Consider the following 21365-nt stretch of genomic DNA (forward strand, 5'->3'; position numbering starts at 1 on the left):
AATAAAGGAATCTGCCGCGTGTCTTGAGTGCCTTGGGTGGGGGGGAGGGGGGAGGGGGAAGGGGGGGGGGGGGGGGGGGGGGGGGGGGGGGGTTTACCGAGCAGCTCCTCCTCATCGCTCAAGCGGCTTGGACATACATCAGCCGGGAGTAGTAGATTACATTGCGTATGCACGCCTGCCCGAACCGTAAACACTGCGGCGCTGAGCAAACTCCCCCGCCCGGGGCCGACTTGTCTGATTGTCACGCCGATCCCCCGCCTCCTCGCCAAAACCCCTCTGAACCTCCCCTTCTTGCGAGCGCCGCTGCCTCTGCAGGCGGTGCGTGGCGGGAAAACTTTTGAAGCGTCGGCGCAGGAAGGGGCGGAGGGGGGGAAAAAAATCATTACTTTGAATCAGTTTGGCTCTTGGTGATTCGCCGAGGAACGGCGCGGGCGCGGCCCCGTCCACATTGATCTGCGCAGCGCTCTAATCTCATTAACTGGCTCTTGATTTATTGGGATGGGGCTCCGAGTAGCGCCAAGGTTATAGAAGCAACCCCCCCCACACACACACACACACACTCACACACACACACACACACACACACACACACACATACACACACACACACACCCCACCACTATGCCCTGCGCCAGGGGTCGCGCCGAATTGAGGTCAATTGACTGCTGGGAGAACCCACGCTCCTGCGATCCCTTACGCCTTCTCATTACCAGCTGCTTCTCCGGGGGGGTGGCGGGGTGACAGGCTTGGAGTGTGTGGGGGGGGTGTGGGGGGGGTACGGGAGCATTAGGAGCATTAGGGGATAAATTATCCGCAGTAATGAGGTGAGGCAGGGCTGCATCCAGTCATCAGATTCTTACAAGCTGCACACCGGCCCGTTAATAAAGCGGCGCCGAGCAATACGGGCCCGTCAAACACTGCCGCTATTGATTGCACTGCAGCACACAGGTAAATCGACCAATAAATAACCACACAATCCAAACACATGCCCGCTGTAATTATACAGCCATTGAAGCTACGGTGATGTATGACGTGGCAGCAATTTGCTAATTCCTGCGATGTGGATTGAGAAAGAGGGAGCGGGATAATAAAGCTGCTGCGGCTGACAGGAACCGTGGCTCATGGGTTGGTGACCGGTGAACTACTTAATGGAGCAACGGCAGTGCGGCGGCCAGCTAATGCTTCAGTGAAAGGCTGTATGGCTGGACATTATGGCTGAGTAATCATTACTCTATTACATAGACGCGTGCGCAAACTGATATCCGTAGTGATGCATGTTTAATTACAATTGGCTGGTTTCCACGAGAGAAATACTCCTGTGGCGCCGCGTTATGTGATCACCGGTGCAATATGTAATAATGGAATACATTTTCAACTCATTCTGAAATAACACTTCCTAATAATCTGCTGCATTTCGTAATAATCATTGTTGAATTTTGTAATAACAAAATGCGGATATTCTCCTTTTTTATCCTAAAGTAATATTTGGTGCATTATGTAATAAATCATCAAAACTGATGCCTTAATTAGAAAATCCATCATGCCATCAGAATAACATTAAGCTTTCCAGCTTTAGTAGGATTTTTATTTTTATTTTTTCAAACTTAGAGGATGTTTTATTGCTCAGTCCTAAATCAAATGTAACTTTATTCATTATAATGGAGAAAGTGTTTACCAGCAAGAAACAGAAGCTGCACTAATTAATTATGACTGACACAAAAACGATGGGTGCGCTGAAATTCTGCAAGACAAACACATGCAATCTGCATTACGTTATAGAATGATCATGATGACACATTTATTACATGACATGCAGCATTATTACATGATGTGGCTCTAAACACCTACATTTTGTAATTACTGTTACAATATGTAATAACTTATTACAACATGTGGCAAAATTTATTACATAACGAGTTGAAAATGTATAACATATTGCACTGTTATTACATAATGCGTCACGACGGACCTTATTAACATCTCCACCAGGAATCCTTGGTATGAGTCCATCCATCAGCGCCGTCCTCCAACAGTCACGACACCGCTCTCTCTTCTCCCTCACACTGTGGCCACAACAGCTCGCCATGTACGTGCGCCAGGATCGTTTCTTTACAGCGTGGACAATTGACCCGTACAGACATTTTGCTAAATTGTGCTTGACACAAAGAGTGACTCAGCATCCCTGAACAATGGGGCAAAGAGAAGCGCTTTCAAAGCCTGGCTGATTAAATCCACTTGCTTTAAACCCCAGAGAGAAATTACAGTGTGTGTGTGTGTGTGTGTGTGTGTGTGTGTGTGTGTGTGTGTGTGGGGGCAGGAGTGTTCGTCACTCCTTCTGATGTAATAAGTCCAACATTGAGACTCCAATGTGACTTTACTCATTCGTTTCAATCATTCAGTCCGTGTTACTCGAGTGTATTGTTGTCTGCTCCATGTGTGTACACAGTTTCATTGAATAACAACAAAAGAAAACCAAAAAAAAAACAAACAGCACCCACTAGTGGCCCAACATGAAAACTACATAATCTTCCATGTTTTTGTGTAAATGGATATCGTTGCAGCGTAAACCCAAACTCTGGCAGAAAATCAGTCGGGTTTGCTTGAGAAAAAAAAAACAACAACAACTTTCCACTTTGGCTTAAAAGCATAAATATGTGACACCTTGACTGGAAACCACTGGACTCCTGACATGTGATGCAGAACAGGCAGAAATGCCGCCGGCTGCCTGTCCTTGCATCTCAATAAAGAGTAATAAAGAGAGCCGTGACTTTTTTGCTGAAGAGGCACAGTGATCAACAAACTTATTATTTTTCGGCGTAAAAGCATCGATTAATTTCTTTCTTGCTGGTAAAACTATTTGATACGAAACCTCCAAGATAATGAAAAATGTCCATCGGCTGCGTCATTTAGTAAAGCAACAAATTAATTGTAAACATTCTAATCGATGGGTATGAAATAACGTTACTGCCTATTGTCGCAATATATTTGGGAGCTCTTTGAGGTCATTCAGAAAATTGGACATTTTAATTCACCTGAATCAACTTGATGGCAGCAAAACATTTCTTTAGCTATGATCACATCAGCCAGTGAACTCTAAACAACAGCTCATCTCCTTTAGGTTCCATTTAACTTTCATACTGAACATATTTTTATATTTAGTTCACTTGAGCCAATAAGTTCAAACGCATAACGTCTGCACATCGCTTTCCTATATATAGTATGAATTAGGCTTCACGGTACTTCTTTCAATCAACTTAAAAACGCTCTTGTTTTTCCAGCGAAGGGATGGCAATCAAAGCAATCTCAGAAAACTTGGTGTGAAAAGTTGAATATTTAATGAAGAAACTTTAATTAACTTTGGGGCTTTTTTTTTAATTGCCGCATTTTTTATCTGTTATATATTATATATTAGAGTTTGCCGCTGAAAACCGCTCGCCTTCATCAGGACGGCGCAGACAGCGGCGCGATCACATTTGATTGACGGCGGCGTGACGTGACGGGAAAGTGGCTGCAAAAGCTCGAGGGGGTTTTTAACAACGCGCGACTCTTCGTTATTGACGAGCCCGGTATACGTTGCTAACCGCTAAGTCAGCCGACTGAGTTATTAACGAGCCAATCAATGAAATTGACAATCCTTCAGGTCCCTTTTTAACCCTTGGATGCGCAACCTACCAATACCTACACTCTTCCACACGTTCCAATTCAAATCAATGCGTTTTGGCAATATACTGGCTTGTTATTCTTCAAAACCTTTCAAACAAAAGAGTTGCGATATTTTCACATTCTAGGTATTTCCTCAGAAAACATGTTTGTGACATGAGGCCATTTGCATTTGTATTAATTTTTTTTCATTAATTTGAAGAAATTGCAGATTTTGTCTTCTATGAAACTTAATTCTTAGCAACTCTGACTATCCCACTTAAACATGTGATGTCATCAGTCTCACCGCCCTGGAGGTCAGTTCTACCCAGTAACGTACATGTAGGTATGATCCTACATTTATGAACTTATTTTTCATTGACAGATTATGATGTGTGAGGAAATTAGTGATCAAATGTGTTACTTTGACCCCCCCTTGTGATACATAAACTAATATTTATGAAAAAAATACATAAAAATACAAATGGCCTCATGTCACAAACACGTTTTATGAGGAACACCTGGAATATGAATATATTACAACTTTTCATTTTAAAGATGTTGACGAATATACAACCCGTGGGGTCATTTTTGACCCCACGTGTGCATCTAAGGGTTAAGACAAATAAACGTCGCTCGGGTATAACGGAGCGGCAGGTGTACCTGGTACTCGCTGGGCCAGAAGGTGCTGACGGCCAGCTCCACCTGGTGCCACTGGTGTCCCTGGGAGCCGGAGACGTTCCACACGGCGCTGCCCTTGGACCCGGCGTTGACGCGGATGTAGACCTGCAGGTCCCCGGGGCTGTGGCCGTCGCGGCTGTACAGGAAGTAGCTGAACTGGATGCAGTGGGTGTCGTTCTCGCTGAGCGGGAGCAGCAGCAGCTGGGCCCGCTGGCCGCCGAAGTGCTGCGAGGAGTTGACCATCATGAAGGACCCTGGCGGACGGAAGAGGGCACCCATTAACAGAAGAGTTCTTTCGGGACTCGCCGCGAGGTCTCGAAGGGATAAAGAGATCTTTCAAAGTTTGCACTTAATAAAGCGGGATGACCTTGGCCGAGCAAAGACTCTGAAACAACTGAAGCTATTTCAGCCTTTTCCGCCTGCCAGCCGGAGCTGAGTGGCCTGCAGTACAAACAAAAATAACAAGATCCAACTCCAGGCTTTACCTGTAACACCTCGGAGTGGAATAGATATGTCATGTTAGTTTTCACCCGCTGAAGAACGTCCGTCTTCTCTTGATTTGAAAAGCCCCGGGACGGCGCCTGAGAGTCTGAGTCGACAGGCTCAAGGTTGTTACTGGGAATGTGTGGCGAGATCCTGTCTGGCTGTTTGTCTGTGTTTGGTCTGCTGCCCCCCCCCCCCCCCCCCCCCCTCCTCCCCCCCCTCCCACCGCCTCCACTGAGCTCAGGTCAGTTTGGCGGCGCTGCCTCAGATCTGTTCAAGGTGGACGGAGGCCTGATAAGAGTCACTCTCTCACCCCGGCAGCATAGCGGAGATCCTCCTGACCGCCACAGTGCATGCTGGGAAATTACAAAGGGGACGGGGTCTGCCACTGGCTTTATGGCCTTCAAATGTGGGAATCTCACCCGGGGGCGTGCGTTTCCATGACAACGTTGAAGTGAAGCGAAAACAAATCGTCTGTATTTTCATTTCGGAAAGGTTTCGCTTTCACAGGGCAAAAATAAAATGTAGTGAGCATGACAGGCCACAAGTTGGCGCTGTTGGTTGTTTTTGTAACAAAATCTCTCTCTCACACACACACACACACGCACACGCACACGCACACGCACGCACACACACACACACACACACACACACACACACACACACACACACACACACACACACACACACACACACACACACACACACACACACACACACACACACACACACACACACCCACACACTCTGGAGCCACATGAGGCTCATTAAATAAAAATGTTTCATCTACAGACCAGAGTGACTTTTCAAGTGAGTAACCCTAGAAAAAAAATTTAAATGGGGAAAAAAAATGCTTAAATTACTATTTCTAAAATTAAAAAATAAAACAAATAAAACTGCTTCATAAATAGATCAGGTGGTTAAAATTCCTAAAATGTTGTAACTGTGGGAATAAGATTTATAAATCCTTGTAATTTGATCGTTTCTGTACTTGTATTTGTCACGATGAGCCTCGTACATATTATATTACATATTATTACATGTTTTACCATTGTATTGGATTTATTTTGTTCCTCTCCTCATTCTACAGAACTGTTTACAACATTCAACTTGGGCCAGAGCCTGGGCACTTTCAAAAAAGTTGTTTCCAGTGGCTGCGAGCGCCGTTGTCATGGGAACAGGCACCCAAAACACAACGTAAATGTTCAATCAAAACGGAAGTACAAAATCTGAGCCTCCCCTCATGTCCAGATCACAGTGGTTTTGTTCACACAAGTTTGGAAGTTTCAAAACTTGAGTCTTCTTTGGCCTTAATTAAATCATTAGACCTTCCGAGGCCCGTCGATAACGCCATCAGAGGCCGTCTGCTCATGACAATGAGTTCCGTCTCTCCAAATCCTGCGGTAATGCGCCTCCCCGCTCCTCCAAGCAGCCGACTGACGATCCCAAATTAAGGTAATTGATGCTCGAAAACCAGGGGGGAATCTATAAAAGGAAACCCAATGGCTGCCCGTTTAAAATCTCCACTGTCATTAAGCGATGGTGATTTAGGGGAAGTGTGTGAAAGAAGAGACGAGAAGTGGAAGCGCAAGAAAAAACTGTCAAGTCGTGAGGAACCGTTCAAACGTTGAGGACTTCCTGAGACGTTGAGCATTTCCAAGAAAAACCCCACACTTTTATGGGCCATTGCAACTAAATGAAAGAATTGGAAGGTGGAATGATAGAAGACGTTTTAGAATTCATCAATTTGTTATAAAAGGTTTTTTTTCAGTGCAGAGATTTTTTTTTTAAAAAGAACACGATTCTTCATTATTTTTATTTTCAAAAAGATTTTTTGCAATTTAAAATTCAAACTCCCAATTCATTCTAGCTCCATTTCTAATAATCAGGCTATACAATCAGTGCTGAAGTCACGATTAGTCAGGATTAACTGAGAAATACACCAAACAGCAGGTAGCATATTTTCTGTAGACAGAAAGTATATAAACATCAATTCAAGTATTCTTGGCTTTGAAACATTAATTGAAAATCATCTAACTACCAAACAAACCTCATTAAAACCCTCCCAGGGACTGAGGATGGACATTCTGTGATCTATGATTCATTGAATGTGAAATGGTGAACAACACAATTGGAATAATTGGTCATAAATAATAATGAATGGTAATATCACGAGAAACCAGTGAGTTGGAAAAAAAAACAAAAAAATCAAATAATACATAGAAGCATTCATGAATGATTTGTTGCTGGACAGTTTTTAGTTTTTTTTTAGAAAAGCCTTGTTTTCCTGAGAGGAATATGTCATCGTCCCATCGCTCCCGCCAAGAAAGGCAAGATCAACATTTCACATATCAAACAGAACACACTGCAGATAAGCTACGATTTGGATCAACAAAGGAGCGCTTGATTAAAAAATAAAATAAAATAAAGAGAGCGAGAGACGTGGTGCCTTGTGTTACGCATGTGGGTGGGAATGTTCCGCTCCGGGGTCATGCGGCGTTCTGGCGCCGGCGCCGCGAAAATACAAGCCGTTGTTTTTGGATGCAAATGTCAAGAAGCTGAGAGGATCGGCGGAGGACCTCGAAATCCGCCACTTGGAGAGAGAGCACACAAGCCAAGGCTTTAGAGGGGCTCTCTGGAGGGGGGGTGGGGGGGGGTCGCCTGGCCATTAGAAATCTGCTGGGAGGATTTAGACGTCGTGGACTCAGAATATCTGGGACCTCGGAGGGTTGAAACTGGATAAATATGGACAAACTGTGACTAAGTGGGGTGAGTAAGTTTGGATCCAGCAGTGGGATTGTCGGGTTCGGCTTATTGATTTGTTGGCTTCACACCATGCCTACTGGCGGGGGTGGGGGTGGGGGGGGGGGGGGGTGTTGGTCTATTTGAGGACGATGTTTAGAGAAAATGTATGTTCGGCCCAAATCTGAACATGCATGAATCACTGAACACTGAATACTGTAAATATTACTGCGACCATGTGTATTCTCCCCCATCTGGAGCTCCTGTACGTCCATGTTTGTTATACGGATATATTTATCTAATCGTCCATTTATTCTCTTCTTCTGATTTTGGGTTTAACGGCAGTTTGCATCGATGAAGTCGCCTTACTGCCATCTGCTGGTTGCAGCTCGTCCCTACCATTCCAACCGCTCGACAAAATGAAAGAAACAAACTATGTATTTGTTTTTTGCTTTTTTAATTCATTGTATGTTTGGCCATCGTGACTCTTCTAATAATCATACTGTAGATGTAATTCACCACTGAAGTGGACCTTACATGTACAATATGGAAGATTTAATTTAAGATGCTTTCATCCACTAGATGGCACTGCCGAGTTCCCTCAGTGTCCATCAGGTGTTTCAATTGTAATGTTGACTTCACCTCATAACATCCAAGAAGTTCACAAGATGCTAAATTGCTGCTGAGCACAAATTAATTCTTAATCGATAAAAACCACTAATTACGGTTCAGATGGTCACTGAATCCAGTTCAATCACGTCACCATCTTTTTTCGCAAAAACTTTCTTGTGAGGAAAACGCTTACAAGCCAGACGAGGAAGGTTTAATAAACTTATTTTCAAAGTTAATCAGGACAGTGTTGGCCCAGAGGTCACAGAAGCAGAGGCTCAGATCCACATCGTGCGACACTCAGCGAGGACTTTGACCCTAAACTTCCTCCGAACCCGTCGCCGCTGGTTGGGGCTGAATGCCGGACGTGAGAGACGACGACGAGCTGCGTGTTGTATTTAGCGTTCGGACTCGTTAAAGTGGCCCCGAGGATCCGCGGCTTCTTCCCTGACCTCTAATCTCCCATCATCATTAGGCTTCCTCCGTCTTTGATGCAGCCGCCTGCAGGAGGGCGAAGGCGTGCTAATTGCACACATAACCTTCTCATCCGGCGCGGCGGCGGCGGCGGCGGCCGGCCGGGCCGGGGTCTGGTGAGGCAGCCGGCGATGGAGGCGAGTGTTGCTGAGGGAAAGTGCAATCAGAGCCCAGCCTCCCGCCATTAATCATACTGACACGGTTATTAGGCCATAATGGCGGCCGGGGGAATGCTTAAACCAGAGAGATGGCTGTAATACTTGCGCGCTGACATGCAGGACGCATATCAGCGCACGCTCCTCTCGCACGCACGCACATATATGTGCAGTTTACGCCGTAGATCCAAGCGATGGCTCCTGCTTTCATCTTCCTGCTCGGTTCCTCTTCTTGCTTCTCCCCCCGAACAGCGAGTTGCTTTATTTATACACACAAGATTCGCCATCTGCTTTCCGTTTTTCGCGGAGCAGGAGAAAACAAGGCATCAAAGGATGATGCAAGCAAAGGTATTTCATTAGCAGGTGATGTGTGGACTCATTTTCAACAAGAGATTGGAATATTTGTCAGAGAGTAATTGGCGGCGTTATTTCAGAGTCTGGAGCCGGCGCGCTGACGGGGAGGCGAGAGACGAGCTCTCTGCACTTTAATGCGCTCCGGAAGGAGGAACCTTCCTCTCTGAGTGCAGCGATTCATTTAAGCAAAAGGCAAAAGCGGAATGAACTCAATTATGCCAAGTGTCGCTCGTGTTATCAAGTCGTTTGTCCGGGTGCTGCCTGCGTTACGCCGGGGGCCGTCCGGTATCCAGTTAGGAGCGCTGGGGGGGTGGGGGGGGGGGTCGTTCTGATTCCTTCATCACTGCCTTTAGAGGCCAGAGGTCAAAGGAAATCCCGATTCCCCAATGTCTCATTTGGTTTCCTTTCTTGAACACGTACAGCGTCTATATATTCAGATTCACGGTCGAATTTTGCCGTTTTATACCACTTTTTGCCGATAGAGCCGCCATTGCTAGCAACGTGTTCTACTTCTATCTGGAGGAAGTACACAGGAAGTCTGCCTTTCCATCAGCATCCTCGACGAGGCGTGTGCACCGAGAGTGTGAGTTCAGACTCTTGACATTTGCTCGCCAGGAAGCTCTGGACTGAATCGCGGCGGCGCCTCAAGGCTCAATTTAAGTTCCCTTCCCCATTATTATGTACATGGACATAAAGATAGAGTTGTACCGACGGCATACCTGCCTCCGACGCCGCACGGCCTCCTCGTGCTCGTGAGCGCCGCCCCGATGCAGCCCCAGTGAGGATTACGTGGCGTCACGCGTCGCCCACAGATATGCTGCAGGCTACACATGATTAAAGGATGACTGATACGCTCGTTAGCGGCGCCGCACGGCAAAGGTTAACACTTGTACGCATTCCTTCAAAAAAAAGAGTGGTATCGGTGTATTCCTACATAAAAGGATTTAGATTGTGTGTCACAAAGTCTCCCAGGCCGCCGTTCGGCTCCAACTCTCCGGCCACAAAGGCTCGGATGAGACGTCAAGATGCCAGAAATATCGTGTGATAACAAGCAGCTGCCGTCCTTTGAGATCGCGCTGAATTTCTTGGACGCCGCCGATACACCCCCCCCCCCTCCCCTACCAACGCAAGCCGGGCAGGCTCTGGCTTCGCCCGTCCGCCCGCTGCCGCCGACGCTTTGATGTGCGAGTTCCCCAAGGGCGGCGGCGGAGACGGCGAGTGTGGGGGACTCTGCAGCGAAATTGCTTTTTCTTCAGCTCCGAGCGCTGGATCGTCTCATTGTCGGAGGGCAAGTCTCCAAGTGTCCCGATGACAGGATCGTATTGGGAGAAGTAACACAGGAACACGGGCACAATAACCCTCTGTCTTTGTGTCTCTGTATATTCATATATCTCCAAGCAGCTCCCTTTTGCCCGGCCAAATATAGACTCAAGCTCTCACAATATTACTTACTGAAAGCCTCGGTGTGTTGAAGCCACCTAGTGGCCAAAAGAGGAATCCATTCCTACTTGCTACGTTCGACTGTTTCATTTGGTTTTATGAATTACATTTCAGTATTTAGTTGATGAATCCATTCACCCTGATGTCTGATGAAACGTGTTCATTTTGTCGTTTCTTTGGCTATTGTTCCTTTTTAAGGGGCAATAAATTATTTATAAAATATCATCAGGTGTCTTTCTTTCTAAGTTCCCCAACAAGTTGTCTCATTCATGCTAAAAGACGCGGAAAAGACGCGGAAATTTCATAGGTGTCTCAGTCCGAGGAGAAGTTTTAAACTATCGGTTTTTGTCTCGTTTCATAGCAGCACCGAAAAGCCATTTCCTTTAGAAACAGTGGCCTGAGAGATTTCTCCATTTACCGTCATTTCCTGACTATAAGGCAATACTTCTATCTTACCTTTTAAAATGTTCAACGGAAACAATGACGGCGATTTTTTAGCAGTGAACAAGCTTCACGCCACTATTTAGCCTCGTCACACATCGACTTTTCAGGTGGCTACTGTTTATTTTTTTTACTTTTCTAACCAGCCGTGTTCCAAGCACTGTACAAAGCCTTTATCAACAAAAAGTTAAAAAAAATCGTTTTAAGAATCGTTCTGTGAAAAGATCCCCTCCCGGGGTGATGCGTTCAGGTGCACCCCCCCCCCCCCCCCCCCCTCCCTCCACCACCACACCATGGACGCTGTGTTTAAAAGTTGCGTTTTTCTTTTTTCGTCTTTTTCTAAAAAAAAAAAAAAAAAGAAAAATCATATTTTGTTATAAAAAAAAACCAAAACAACAATAACAAAAAAACTTAATCCCACAATGAAATTCATGCAGTGGCTCAAGTGCAGCCTACATATGTCCACATTTCCTTTTTCTTTATATATCTATATATAAAGAATATCAGACAGACCATTAGCTAATTAGCTATTGTTTGACTAACAATCTGAATTAAGGAACAGGTGTTCCTGAAGGTTTGCCTCCGTTTCCCAGCGAGAATTTAAAAAAATAAAAGCCCTGTTGTCTTTCTCAACTCAGCATGATGAAGTGACTCAACATGATTGATGCAGTAATTATGAATTTGATAAGACGCACGAAGATTAAAGCATCGGCGATAACCTCAGTGAGCAGGGAAGACAGACACGTGCTCAGAAGAGACGGAGGCCGTCGCCAAAAAAAAAGAGTGGGAAGTAGAAGAAAAAAAAAAAAAAAGAAGAATGAAAAATAAAAACACCAAATGCAGAGAAATTCTCAATAAATCCATAAAAGCTGATAAGGCTCCATCTATTTCTCCCATGACCCTGCCAAGGGCGAGGGAACATGCATTAAGAGATTAGGGAACGGCCTCAGCTCCCAGAATTCATATCGGGATGCGAGGTGGGGAACCTGAGTCATAGGTCTGCCCGCTTTTATCGCACTTACACCACGGATAAATAAAATGAGAGGAGCCGCAACGAGAGGCGGTGGGCAGGGAAGTGGCGGGGGGGTAAAAGAAGAAAAGAGAGAGAGGAAAGATAGCGAAGGGCTTTTATCTTTATGTTGGTCCGCGTCATATTTCGTTCGCCTCCCTCCGCCGCCATCAATAACGTTTCATATAAAGCCGGGCGGCGCCCACTCCGCCCGCTGACGACGCCGTCCCCTCCACCAAACCGATGCATTTTAATCCACCTTTTTTTTTTGCTTTTATCTGACGCTTCCCACCCACCCGCCGCATCCACGAATAACCGCTAACAGTTTGGGGGTTTTTTTGTTGTTGTTTTTTTCTCGCCGTTGTCGATCATGTGATCGAAGAGCCCCGGCTCCCTACGGGGGCGTTCGCAGAAGGTCATCCCAGATGTTCAATTTCGACTTGCTCATCTTCATTCGCTGTCTTGCCCTTTTTTTCTTTTTTTTCTTTTTTTTTTTTACTCACTTCTCAATATTACAACCCTGAGCCACGCTGACCTCAGATGATACTGCGACACAGCAGGAGAGGATTGAAGTGCGGCCGGCGTGGACGATTGGGACGACGCAGATCGGCCTGGCTGTTTGCTCCTGTGCCTAGAAGTGTGTGATCAGGTAGTGGTGGTGGTGGTGGTGGTGGTGGTGGTGGTGGTGGTGGTGGTCAGGGGAGTAACAATGCTGGAGCCGGTAGCTCCCCCCCCCAAAAAAAAAAGGCAATGCAGATTTTGCCATTTACAAAGTGACGCGGCGCTCACGGCGTGCAAATGGGGAAATATGCAAACCAACAGCAGCTGGTCATGAATGCCACACTGACAAGAGCTTGAAAAAAACAAAACAAAACAAAAACAAAACAAAACAACAACAACACAGGCCGACAGCGGCTGGCAGCTCGGGCCTAATGAATTCCCCAGGTGAGCTTCAGGGAGCCGGCAGACAACCTGAAGACCTCAGACGACAAGAGGCATTACTGTGTTATTAACACTTCCGCCCCCTCGGTACTCAGATTACTGCTGCACACAAGCACTTCCATGCAAATTGCGGTACGGCGCTCCGATACGATGCAACTCACAAACGTCGGGTTTATAGTTTTCTATCAAGCGATGTTGTCATAAAAGTGGATTTCGATATCGACGCGCCGAAACCATCGGACCCGATACCAGACACACTGCAGTTGAAGGTGAGCCGACATGTCTCTGGTCCTATGATGGACGGTCCAGGTCAGGAAGTGTGCAACCCGTGACTCCGGAGCTCCCGCTGAGTCTTTATTCGACCTTTGACACATTGAGAGTGAGTGAACATAAAATATAGCATAAAAGAGATTTTTTTTTAAATAAGACAATAACAGCCAAATCCACTCAGTTCCACTGGTTGAAGCAGCTTAGAAAGCTAAACGTGCTACGCTAACGTGTCAACCCCTACCTGGAACCCGGGTTTGAATCCCTCCCTCTGTCTTTAGTCTCCTTCTATCCCTCAAACCCGACTGCAAGAACAGATAGTTTCCTCCTCCGGGTCTGGTTCTGCAGGTTCCTTTCTATTAAAGCCGAGTTGTTCCTTTCCACAAGCTCCCCGAGTTGCTCCCGTGGAATTGTTGCTTTTTGAAAATGGACGGGTTGTCTTTGGCAGTATAGAAATAAAATTCAATTGAATAGTATAGAACCACACACAAATCAGAATCAAAAGCGCCTCATTAATCCCTGGAGGAAATTCTTTTGACATCCACACAGAATGAAAGGACGGTTAAATACTTAACAAGTTAAAAGTCTATACAAACAGGTCTGTATAAATCACAATTTTGGTTTAAATTGAAAATCAGAATAAATATCTCCTGCCTTCCAATCATCAGGATTGGATTATGCTGTATTAACGTCATATCACCGCAGAGTTGATTCCCACATCACACGACGTGGTTTTCATAATAAATGACATTCAAATAAAGAGGATCTTATTATTGTTTCTAGTGAAGCCTCGTCTGCGAGGTTACAGCCGTCTTCAAACAGCATCAAACCACCCAGAGAGCAAAGAGAGCAAAGAGAATCTCCACACCAGTAGGTTCATCTCTAGACGTCGGCGCTTATCAAGGGGGAAAAAAATAGATTTCAGCTAAAGGAAGCAGAAATAGCCAAGTGGGGGGGAGGGGGCTTCAACCTTTAGCCAACACATTCAATTTACTCTCAGGAGAAGATCTTGATGAACTCCCCAAAGTAGTTCTGAGTCATTATGTGTCGCTTCAGTGTGGAAAGGATGATTCTTGGTGTAAAAACACATTTCAAGACAAAAGAAAAAAAGACTGGTTGAGTTTAAAAATGGATTCCAGACCTTTGTTTGTCCGCTCAATCTTTCTCTCGACTCCGAGGACATTTGTGAAAAAACACTTCGTAGTTTTCTTCATTTAGTCGTCCGCCTCAACTACAGGAACGTCTTTGCCAGATCCCATCCGCTCCACGGTACTTATTTAGCGACCATACACGGGCACCGTATTCTGATTACTTTTTTGAAGTAACTAAAAGAGCTCAATCTCATGCAGAGTTTTTCTTACCACTTTGACATGAGCCCAGCGTCAGTTCACGTTCCTGACGTAGCATGTAGCCGACGAAAAAACGGGAATGGGGCGTGACGGTATAGAATCCTGGAGAAACCAGGAGCGGCGCAGCTTTTGTACGAATGAATGTTGCACAGCCGTACCGCCGCCGCAATTTATTTCCTCCAATAAAGTGAGAACAAATCAGCCGGCGCCGTGTTTCACGCTGTTTTTGAGGCAATTATTCAGAGGCGCTATTGAAAGAAGTGATATGAAAGGCTGCAGTATTGTTCATAAAGAGCATTAGAGTGTGTGTGTGTGGGGGGGGGGGGGTTCTACGTACTTGGAGGAGGAGGATATAGGGTGGAGGAGGATGAAGGAGGATGGTGGAGGAGGCAGATGGTGGAGGAAGGTGGAGGGTGGAGGAGGAAGATGGAGGAGGAAGGTGGAGGAAGATGGAGGAAGGTGGAGGGTGGAGGAGGAAGGAGGAGGGTGGAGGAGGAAGATGGAGGAGGAAGGTGGAGGAAGATGGAGGAAGGTGGAGGGTGGAGGAGGAAGGAGGAGGGTGGAGGAGGAAGATGGAGGGTGGAGGAGGAGGGTGGAGGAGGAAGGTGGAGGGTGGAGGAGAAAGGAGGTGGGTGGAGGAGGTGGGTGGAGGAGGAAGGTGGAGGGTGGAGGAAGATGGAGGAGGGTGGAGGAGGAAGGTGGAGGGTGGAGGAGGAAGGTGGAGGGTGGAGGAGGAGGGTGGAGGAGGAAGGAGGAGGGTGGAGGAGGAAGATGGAGGAGGAAGGAGGAGGGTGGAGGAGGAAGATGGAGGGTGGAGGAGGAGTTGGTGGAGCAGGACGGGGACGGCGGTCGTCTCCGTGGTCAGAAATCAATAGTCCATTAGCCACAGCGTGCGAGCCGGCCGGCCTTCCTCCCCTCACATACACACCGCCACCAACTCTCCACCCCCTCCTGCTGCATCTTGATCAACCCCCCCACCCCCCCCACCACCCCTCTCTCACACCCCACCCCAAAACCACCACCCCCCTTCAGGCCCCCCCACCCTCAGCCTCTTCATCTAACTCCTGTGATCTACTGTTTGTTTCATCTCGGCATCCCAGCGGCATTTTTGGGGAGCTGCTCTGCTCTCCATGCCAGAATCTCTCTCTCAATCTCTCATTCTCTCTCTCTCTCTCTCTCTCTCTCTCTCGCCCTATTTCTTCCTGGCTTCTCCGGTCATTTGGTAAACACGTCATCTCCCCTCCGTCCCCGTTCCCCTCGCCTCTCCCTCTCGCAGAGCTCCGGGTGACGTCCCTGAATAGATCCGTTGTGTCTGAAACTGTCCACGATGTGTGAAGTCCCGTCTTTCATCCTTTTCACCGAGGTTCACCTTAAATAAGCCCGGCGAGCACATTCAATCAATCCAAAGATGACGACACATATCTAAGAAGAAACACCTCTGGTACACAAAATGTGTTATCCTTCTTTTTTCTCCCCCCTTGCATCACTACTTCTTCTTGTGAATTATGTGGAAGTCGAGGCGTAGCGGTGCGTACCGCAGGTGGAAGACATACACCCCTCTCAGCGCAGGGCGGGGATTTATTGTATACTCGCCTAAAAATAGCCCGGGATACGTATCGCTGCACATCTCGCAGTGTATCGGCGCAGTCAATCACGCCCCGGTCCTTAAGGCTGCGGTGTTAAAACCCCCACAGAGACGTACGTTCCCTGGATTCTACCTTTAAACAGTCGGGACGTTTTATTGGTCTAAAAAAACCAAAAAAACAAAGAAAATGTGTTGAACATAAAGGATACGTGAGAGAATGAGTGACTAGACTTGGAGGGTTCAGGGAAGGACGCTGGAACGGCTTTGCACCAGATCTGTCCTTTAACTTTAGATAGCCAAGGCTGTTTGGGTCAGAACGTTGCGGGTTCGAATCCCATCTCCACACTGAAACGGCTCCCGTTGGAGTGACGGCGCCTTGCATGGCAGATGCCTCCGTGTGTGTGTGTGTGTGTGTGTGTGAATGGGAGCTTCTCACACAGAAAAGTGCTATATAGCAAGTGAATTTACCATTTCAATATTCTTCAGGGTCCACAGACCCCCCAGAGGGTCCGAGCGACTTCCACCCACCACAAGCCTTTTAAAAAGACACTTTAATTCACCCACTTTTATTTTGACAATCTAAATTAGAATCACCGAATTCCATGCTTGGTTTCATTAATATGTTAATTATGAGCTGAAGTGAACTATTGTGTGTTCATTTCAAACTTTGCTGTAACTTTTTTTTTAAAAACGTTGTGTTTTTTTTTTGTTTTTTTTTTTTAACCGATCAGCGTGAAGGTTGGCACACCTGTGGAGCCGCTAAATTCAAACCGCAAAGAAATTAGATTAATGTTTCGCGATAGCATCCAACAAAAAAATTATTGTGAATTATTAGTCATATTTTAAACGCCGGCAGTTTCCTGTTAAAGAGGACACGTTTCCCACACGATCTCGCTGGAAGCCTTTAAATTCAGGGAGTTTAAGCGCATCAATCTGAGGAACGGACGCTCGCCAAAGCGACGGAGCGAGAATGAAAGCAGCGTTTACGTTCTAGATACCTGAAAGCTCATTAAGAGGCTGTGGCGAGATAAATTACAGCCGCAGGTAATTAATGAGAACCGCTGGAAAATAAGTTGCGCCTGCAAGCGTTCCATTTTTTGGGGGGGAGACTGTGTGGTTCTCGGGACATAAAGCAGGATATTTTACACTCACGTTAACCCAGGGACAGGAATTATAGCATGGAAATGTACCAACCTGGGGTCAAGGAGCCTCGTGAGGAGAGGAAACTGGAGGGTGTGAGGTTGGTGAAATGAAATCAGTACATGTCGGAGTAAAGGCTCGCGGCCTTTTCGACTGAAAACCCAAAAGTTCAGCTGCATTTTACGGAGGTTTGTCTACGTGACAAGTCAAAGCCACTCAAAAAAATTTTATAAAAAGGTTCCCAAGGTGGAACTTTTGGAAAAATCTTTGTCTTGTGTAAAGAGCGAAAAAGACCTAATTTTATAAATATAAATAGTTCCGTTGTGTCTGTTTCATTACAAAAAACAAATAACAGCACCAACTCGTGGCCCCACACTAAAAATTACATCGTATTAGCTTTTCTGCCGTTGACAAAAAAATTGACAAAAGCTTTCCGAGACGGAAACAAGAAGAAACGAAGCGTTTTTCTCTTGAAACAACCGATACACTCCAGAGCATCTCTGAACCCAACAATCCGTCCATGACGGCTGACGAATACACTGCAAATCTGTCGCTGCTGCAATATCAACGTGAGGACAACATATAGAGATTCTCCATCTCCTCCTGTCGACGTGTCCAAGTGTCCTTGAGCATGACCCTTGACCCCCACCAGCTCTCCTCCGGCACCTCAATGTGGATGCACACCAGACGCAGAAAAAAAAGATCATTATTTCCCCAGGTGGATATTTTATATTTAATTAAGCTAATAAAATGTCCCCGCGCTTTGCGTTCATGCTCCGCAAATTAAAAAAAATGACAGAAGTGCAGTTCAATCACAACTGACTAAGAATGTGCACCAAAGTTAATTAAAATATTGAAATGGATTGATCAGCCGGCGTGTTTCATATGAGGTGGTCACGCTGCAGAACTCGGGAAGAAAAAAAAAAAACAAATATAATGAACCTTTTGCAAATCAGATCGTTTTTGCGATCACTCAATATCATGACTGCACGTCTACGTAACGCTGAGGATGTTCCTGGATACACACAACAACAAGAAAATGGCTTTTTGTGAAAATGTTCACAGTTTGTTCTGCTGCGTGTTTTTCTTCACAAGAAGGAATGGATGTGACTCGGGTCCATTAAGGTGAGAAAAACTTATAAGCCGGCCTCAGGCGGGCATCACATGGCCTTCTGGGTGAGACTTCACGCTGCGGTCTGGACGCTGCCATCGTCGTACGGCGACACAGAGGGAACAGGAGACTCAACATCCTGGATGTGCGAGGAACAGGAGAACGGCGAGGAGTAATCTGAGGTGAGGAGGAGGAGGAGGAGGAGGAGGAGGCCGATCGATAAAACCCTGGACATGCAGCGGGATTTGCCCAGAGTCCTCGGCTTTCCTCGCCGTTTGGCAAAGACAAACCAAGCATTCGTTCCCCGAGACGCCGTCTCCAGCGCGAGATAAAACTCGGACTGTTTGGCCCCGAGCCGCCGGGGACGGCGAGGAGTGGGTGGCGAGTTGGAGGCCGGCAGCGGTGAAATCTGATTTCCAGCAGTTGGTGCAGTGCAGAGCTGCAGCATCTGTGTGGAGGAGGAGGAGGAGGAGGAGGAGGAGGAGGAGGAGGAGGAGGAGGAAGAGGAGGAGGAGGAAGAGGAGGAGGAGGAGGAGGAAGAGGAGGAGGAAACTGGCGGGTGATGGTGGTGGAGTCAGGGGGGGTTGGCTGGTTTGTTGGATCTGCCAGGCTGGATCAAAGCCCAGTGCAGGTCCCACTACCCACACACACACACACACACACACACACACACACACACACACACACACACACACACACAGCGGCTGCGATAAGGCCCCCTATCTCATACAGTCCGACTGTGAGCCAGCAGCACATTTTGAAAAAGGTAAAAGTGCATCTGGAAGGAGAGACAGGCTGCCATCTGGTCCAGATCACCTTCAAGCTGGAAAGGGGGGGGGCGACACTTTTATTTCCTCTTACATCTGTCCCCTTTTGCCCCCCCCCCCCCCCCCTCCCCTCTCAACCACCACTTCACCTGAGGGAAATGACTGAGGTGAGCGTGGGCAGCGTGATGCCGAATCTGAATCCATGGCCGCCAAGGAACGGGCCGTTTCCTCCCATCACACACGCCTCCCACACCCGAAGCCACGCACTGGGTTCCAGCGGTGGCAAACATGAGGCCCGCGGACCAACACCGGCCTGCCAGAGGCTCCAATCCGGGCCAAACCACCAATAAAAAAAAAAAAAAAAAAAAAGATTCAAGGAAAACGTTGATTCATTGAGCAGATTTGTGAAGCGACAACAGTGAGACCTGAGCTGACATGTCGGCCATGAAAGCCAGGCTGTCAGGGTGATAAAACACCCAGAATGCAACAGCTGGAGAAGTTTTTCCACTGTATTTTGCACCAGAACTGACATGAAACCAATTTACTAGATTATAAGTGACATTTTTGAGAAAGAAGAAAAACTACAAGAAGAGTGTGTTCATGATAACATTGTTATTCTGTTGTTGGCTTTTCAGTCAGTTACAGTCTTACATGGTTAAATATTTCAGGTACAAATCAATGTAGTACCTCTTTATACACATTTTTTCTTACAACAGATGTAAAAAAAAATAATTCTAAATTGACACTGTGGTCAAACACATCAATTAAGCTTAATCTTCTAAATCTGAGGAAATTTGACCATGAATTGCACCTTTTTATATATATATAATATATTTACATTTATCCTATCTACTGACTCTTATGTAAAAAAAAAGTATATATATACTTTTTTTACATAAGAGTCAGTAGGTAGGATCATTATAAAATATGATTATTGAATATTGGAAAAAAAGTGAAGGATTAAACAAGTTTTATTTCTTATGACCCGTTTTTCGACATGATAAACCAAATATATGTGCATGTGTATAACTAAATATGTCTAAATACAGCAGGTATGTGAACAACAGATATAAATCTATTGATTGATAGATACTGTAATTTCCGGACTGTTGCCCCCCCCACCAAAAACTAAACAGGAAAAAAAATACACAAAAAAAAATAAGAAAGATCCAAGTTATGTGATCCACCAGTGGAACTAGACAGGGCGAGCAGGCCAGGTTTGGGGTTTTGGTTCTTGGCAGTAGGGGGCGCACTAGTGCCAGGTTCCCTGTGGCCCCTTCAGAAAGCAACAATGAACCTGTATGTGTCCCTAATCCCGGGCCAAAGCACGCGGCGGCCGTTAGCTTAGGAAGAGCGCAGTGAATGGGCGACCGTTGAACTGACAGGGGGCCTTTGAAAGGGGGGAGGGGGTGGGGGGTCCTGGAGCAACGGCCTCGCGACTTAACGCGCCACACACAACGGCGTGACTGTGGGTTTGTTCAAAATCGCCCACGCTGCGACCCAATTGGCTGCGAGCGGGCGCGGGACGGGCCAATAGCTCAGCTTGCGGGATTCAAACGAGCCAAACGCGCACAAAGAGATCCCTCTTCTGGCCTCATTTGCTTTCACGGACGCGCGCTCATTCAAAAGTCATCGCTCTGCCAGATACAATTGAAAGGCCTTTGTAATCCCCGGGATCTTAATTCATATCCTGCGCGGCCACACTTTCTTTCTTTTTTTTTTTTTTTTTTTTTTAATGGTACAGCTTCCAGCAAATAAAGCCTTAGAAATTGAAATCAATAGTAATAAATCAGCATAATAAGCATCTCGGCCTGCAGTCGGGAGGGAAAGCTCGCGCCGTTCTCAAATTTACCATTTGACATTTATGAGCGGGACTCTTAATCCTCCGATCCGCCCATGGTGGGAGCGGAGACGTTCCGCCGACTGCAAATCACGTCCATCAGGGTCTCTTAAAAAAGAAAAGAAAAGGAGGGGGGGAAAAAAAGGGGGGGGTGTAGCGGCGAAAGCTGACCCCGCAGTAGCAGCGGCAGTAATTACCGGCAAAGCAAGAGATGAAAACCACTGATGAAAAGTCTGCAGGGAAATATTGAGACAAAGTTAGCCGACATTCATCATTAGGTTCTTTTTCTTTTTTACATTTTATTTCTTTCCCTCCAATAAAGAACAGAGCGAGTATT

At 46.4% G+C, this 21365-nt stretch overlaps 1 protein-coding gene across 1 annotated transcript in view; it reads right to left on the reverse strand.

Moving 5' to 3' along the window:
• Positions 1–21365, reverse strand: part of ptprua (protein tyrosine phosphatase receptor type Ua) — a gene marked incomplete at its 5' end in the record, with an annotated part of 259054 nt that overhangs the window by 127994 nt on the left and 109695 nt on the right. The window contains one exon of the mRNA XM_080516344.1: positions 4303–4574. Within this exon, the coding sequence (XP_080372470.1) occupies positions 4303–4574 (272 nt within the window). The remainder of the gene's footprint in view (positions 1–4302; positions 4575–21365) is intronic.

Source organism: Blennius ocellaris (assembly GCF_963422515.1).
Source record: "Blennius ocellaris genome assembly, chromosome: 20".
Taxonomy (NCBI): domain Eukaryota; kingdom Metazoa; phylum Chordata; class Actinopteri; order Blenniiformes; family Blenniidae; genus Blennius; species Blennius ocellaris.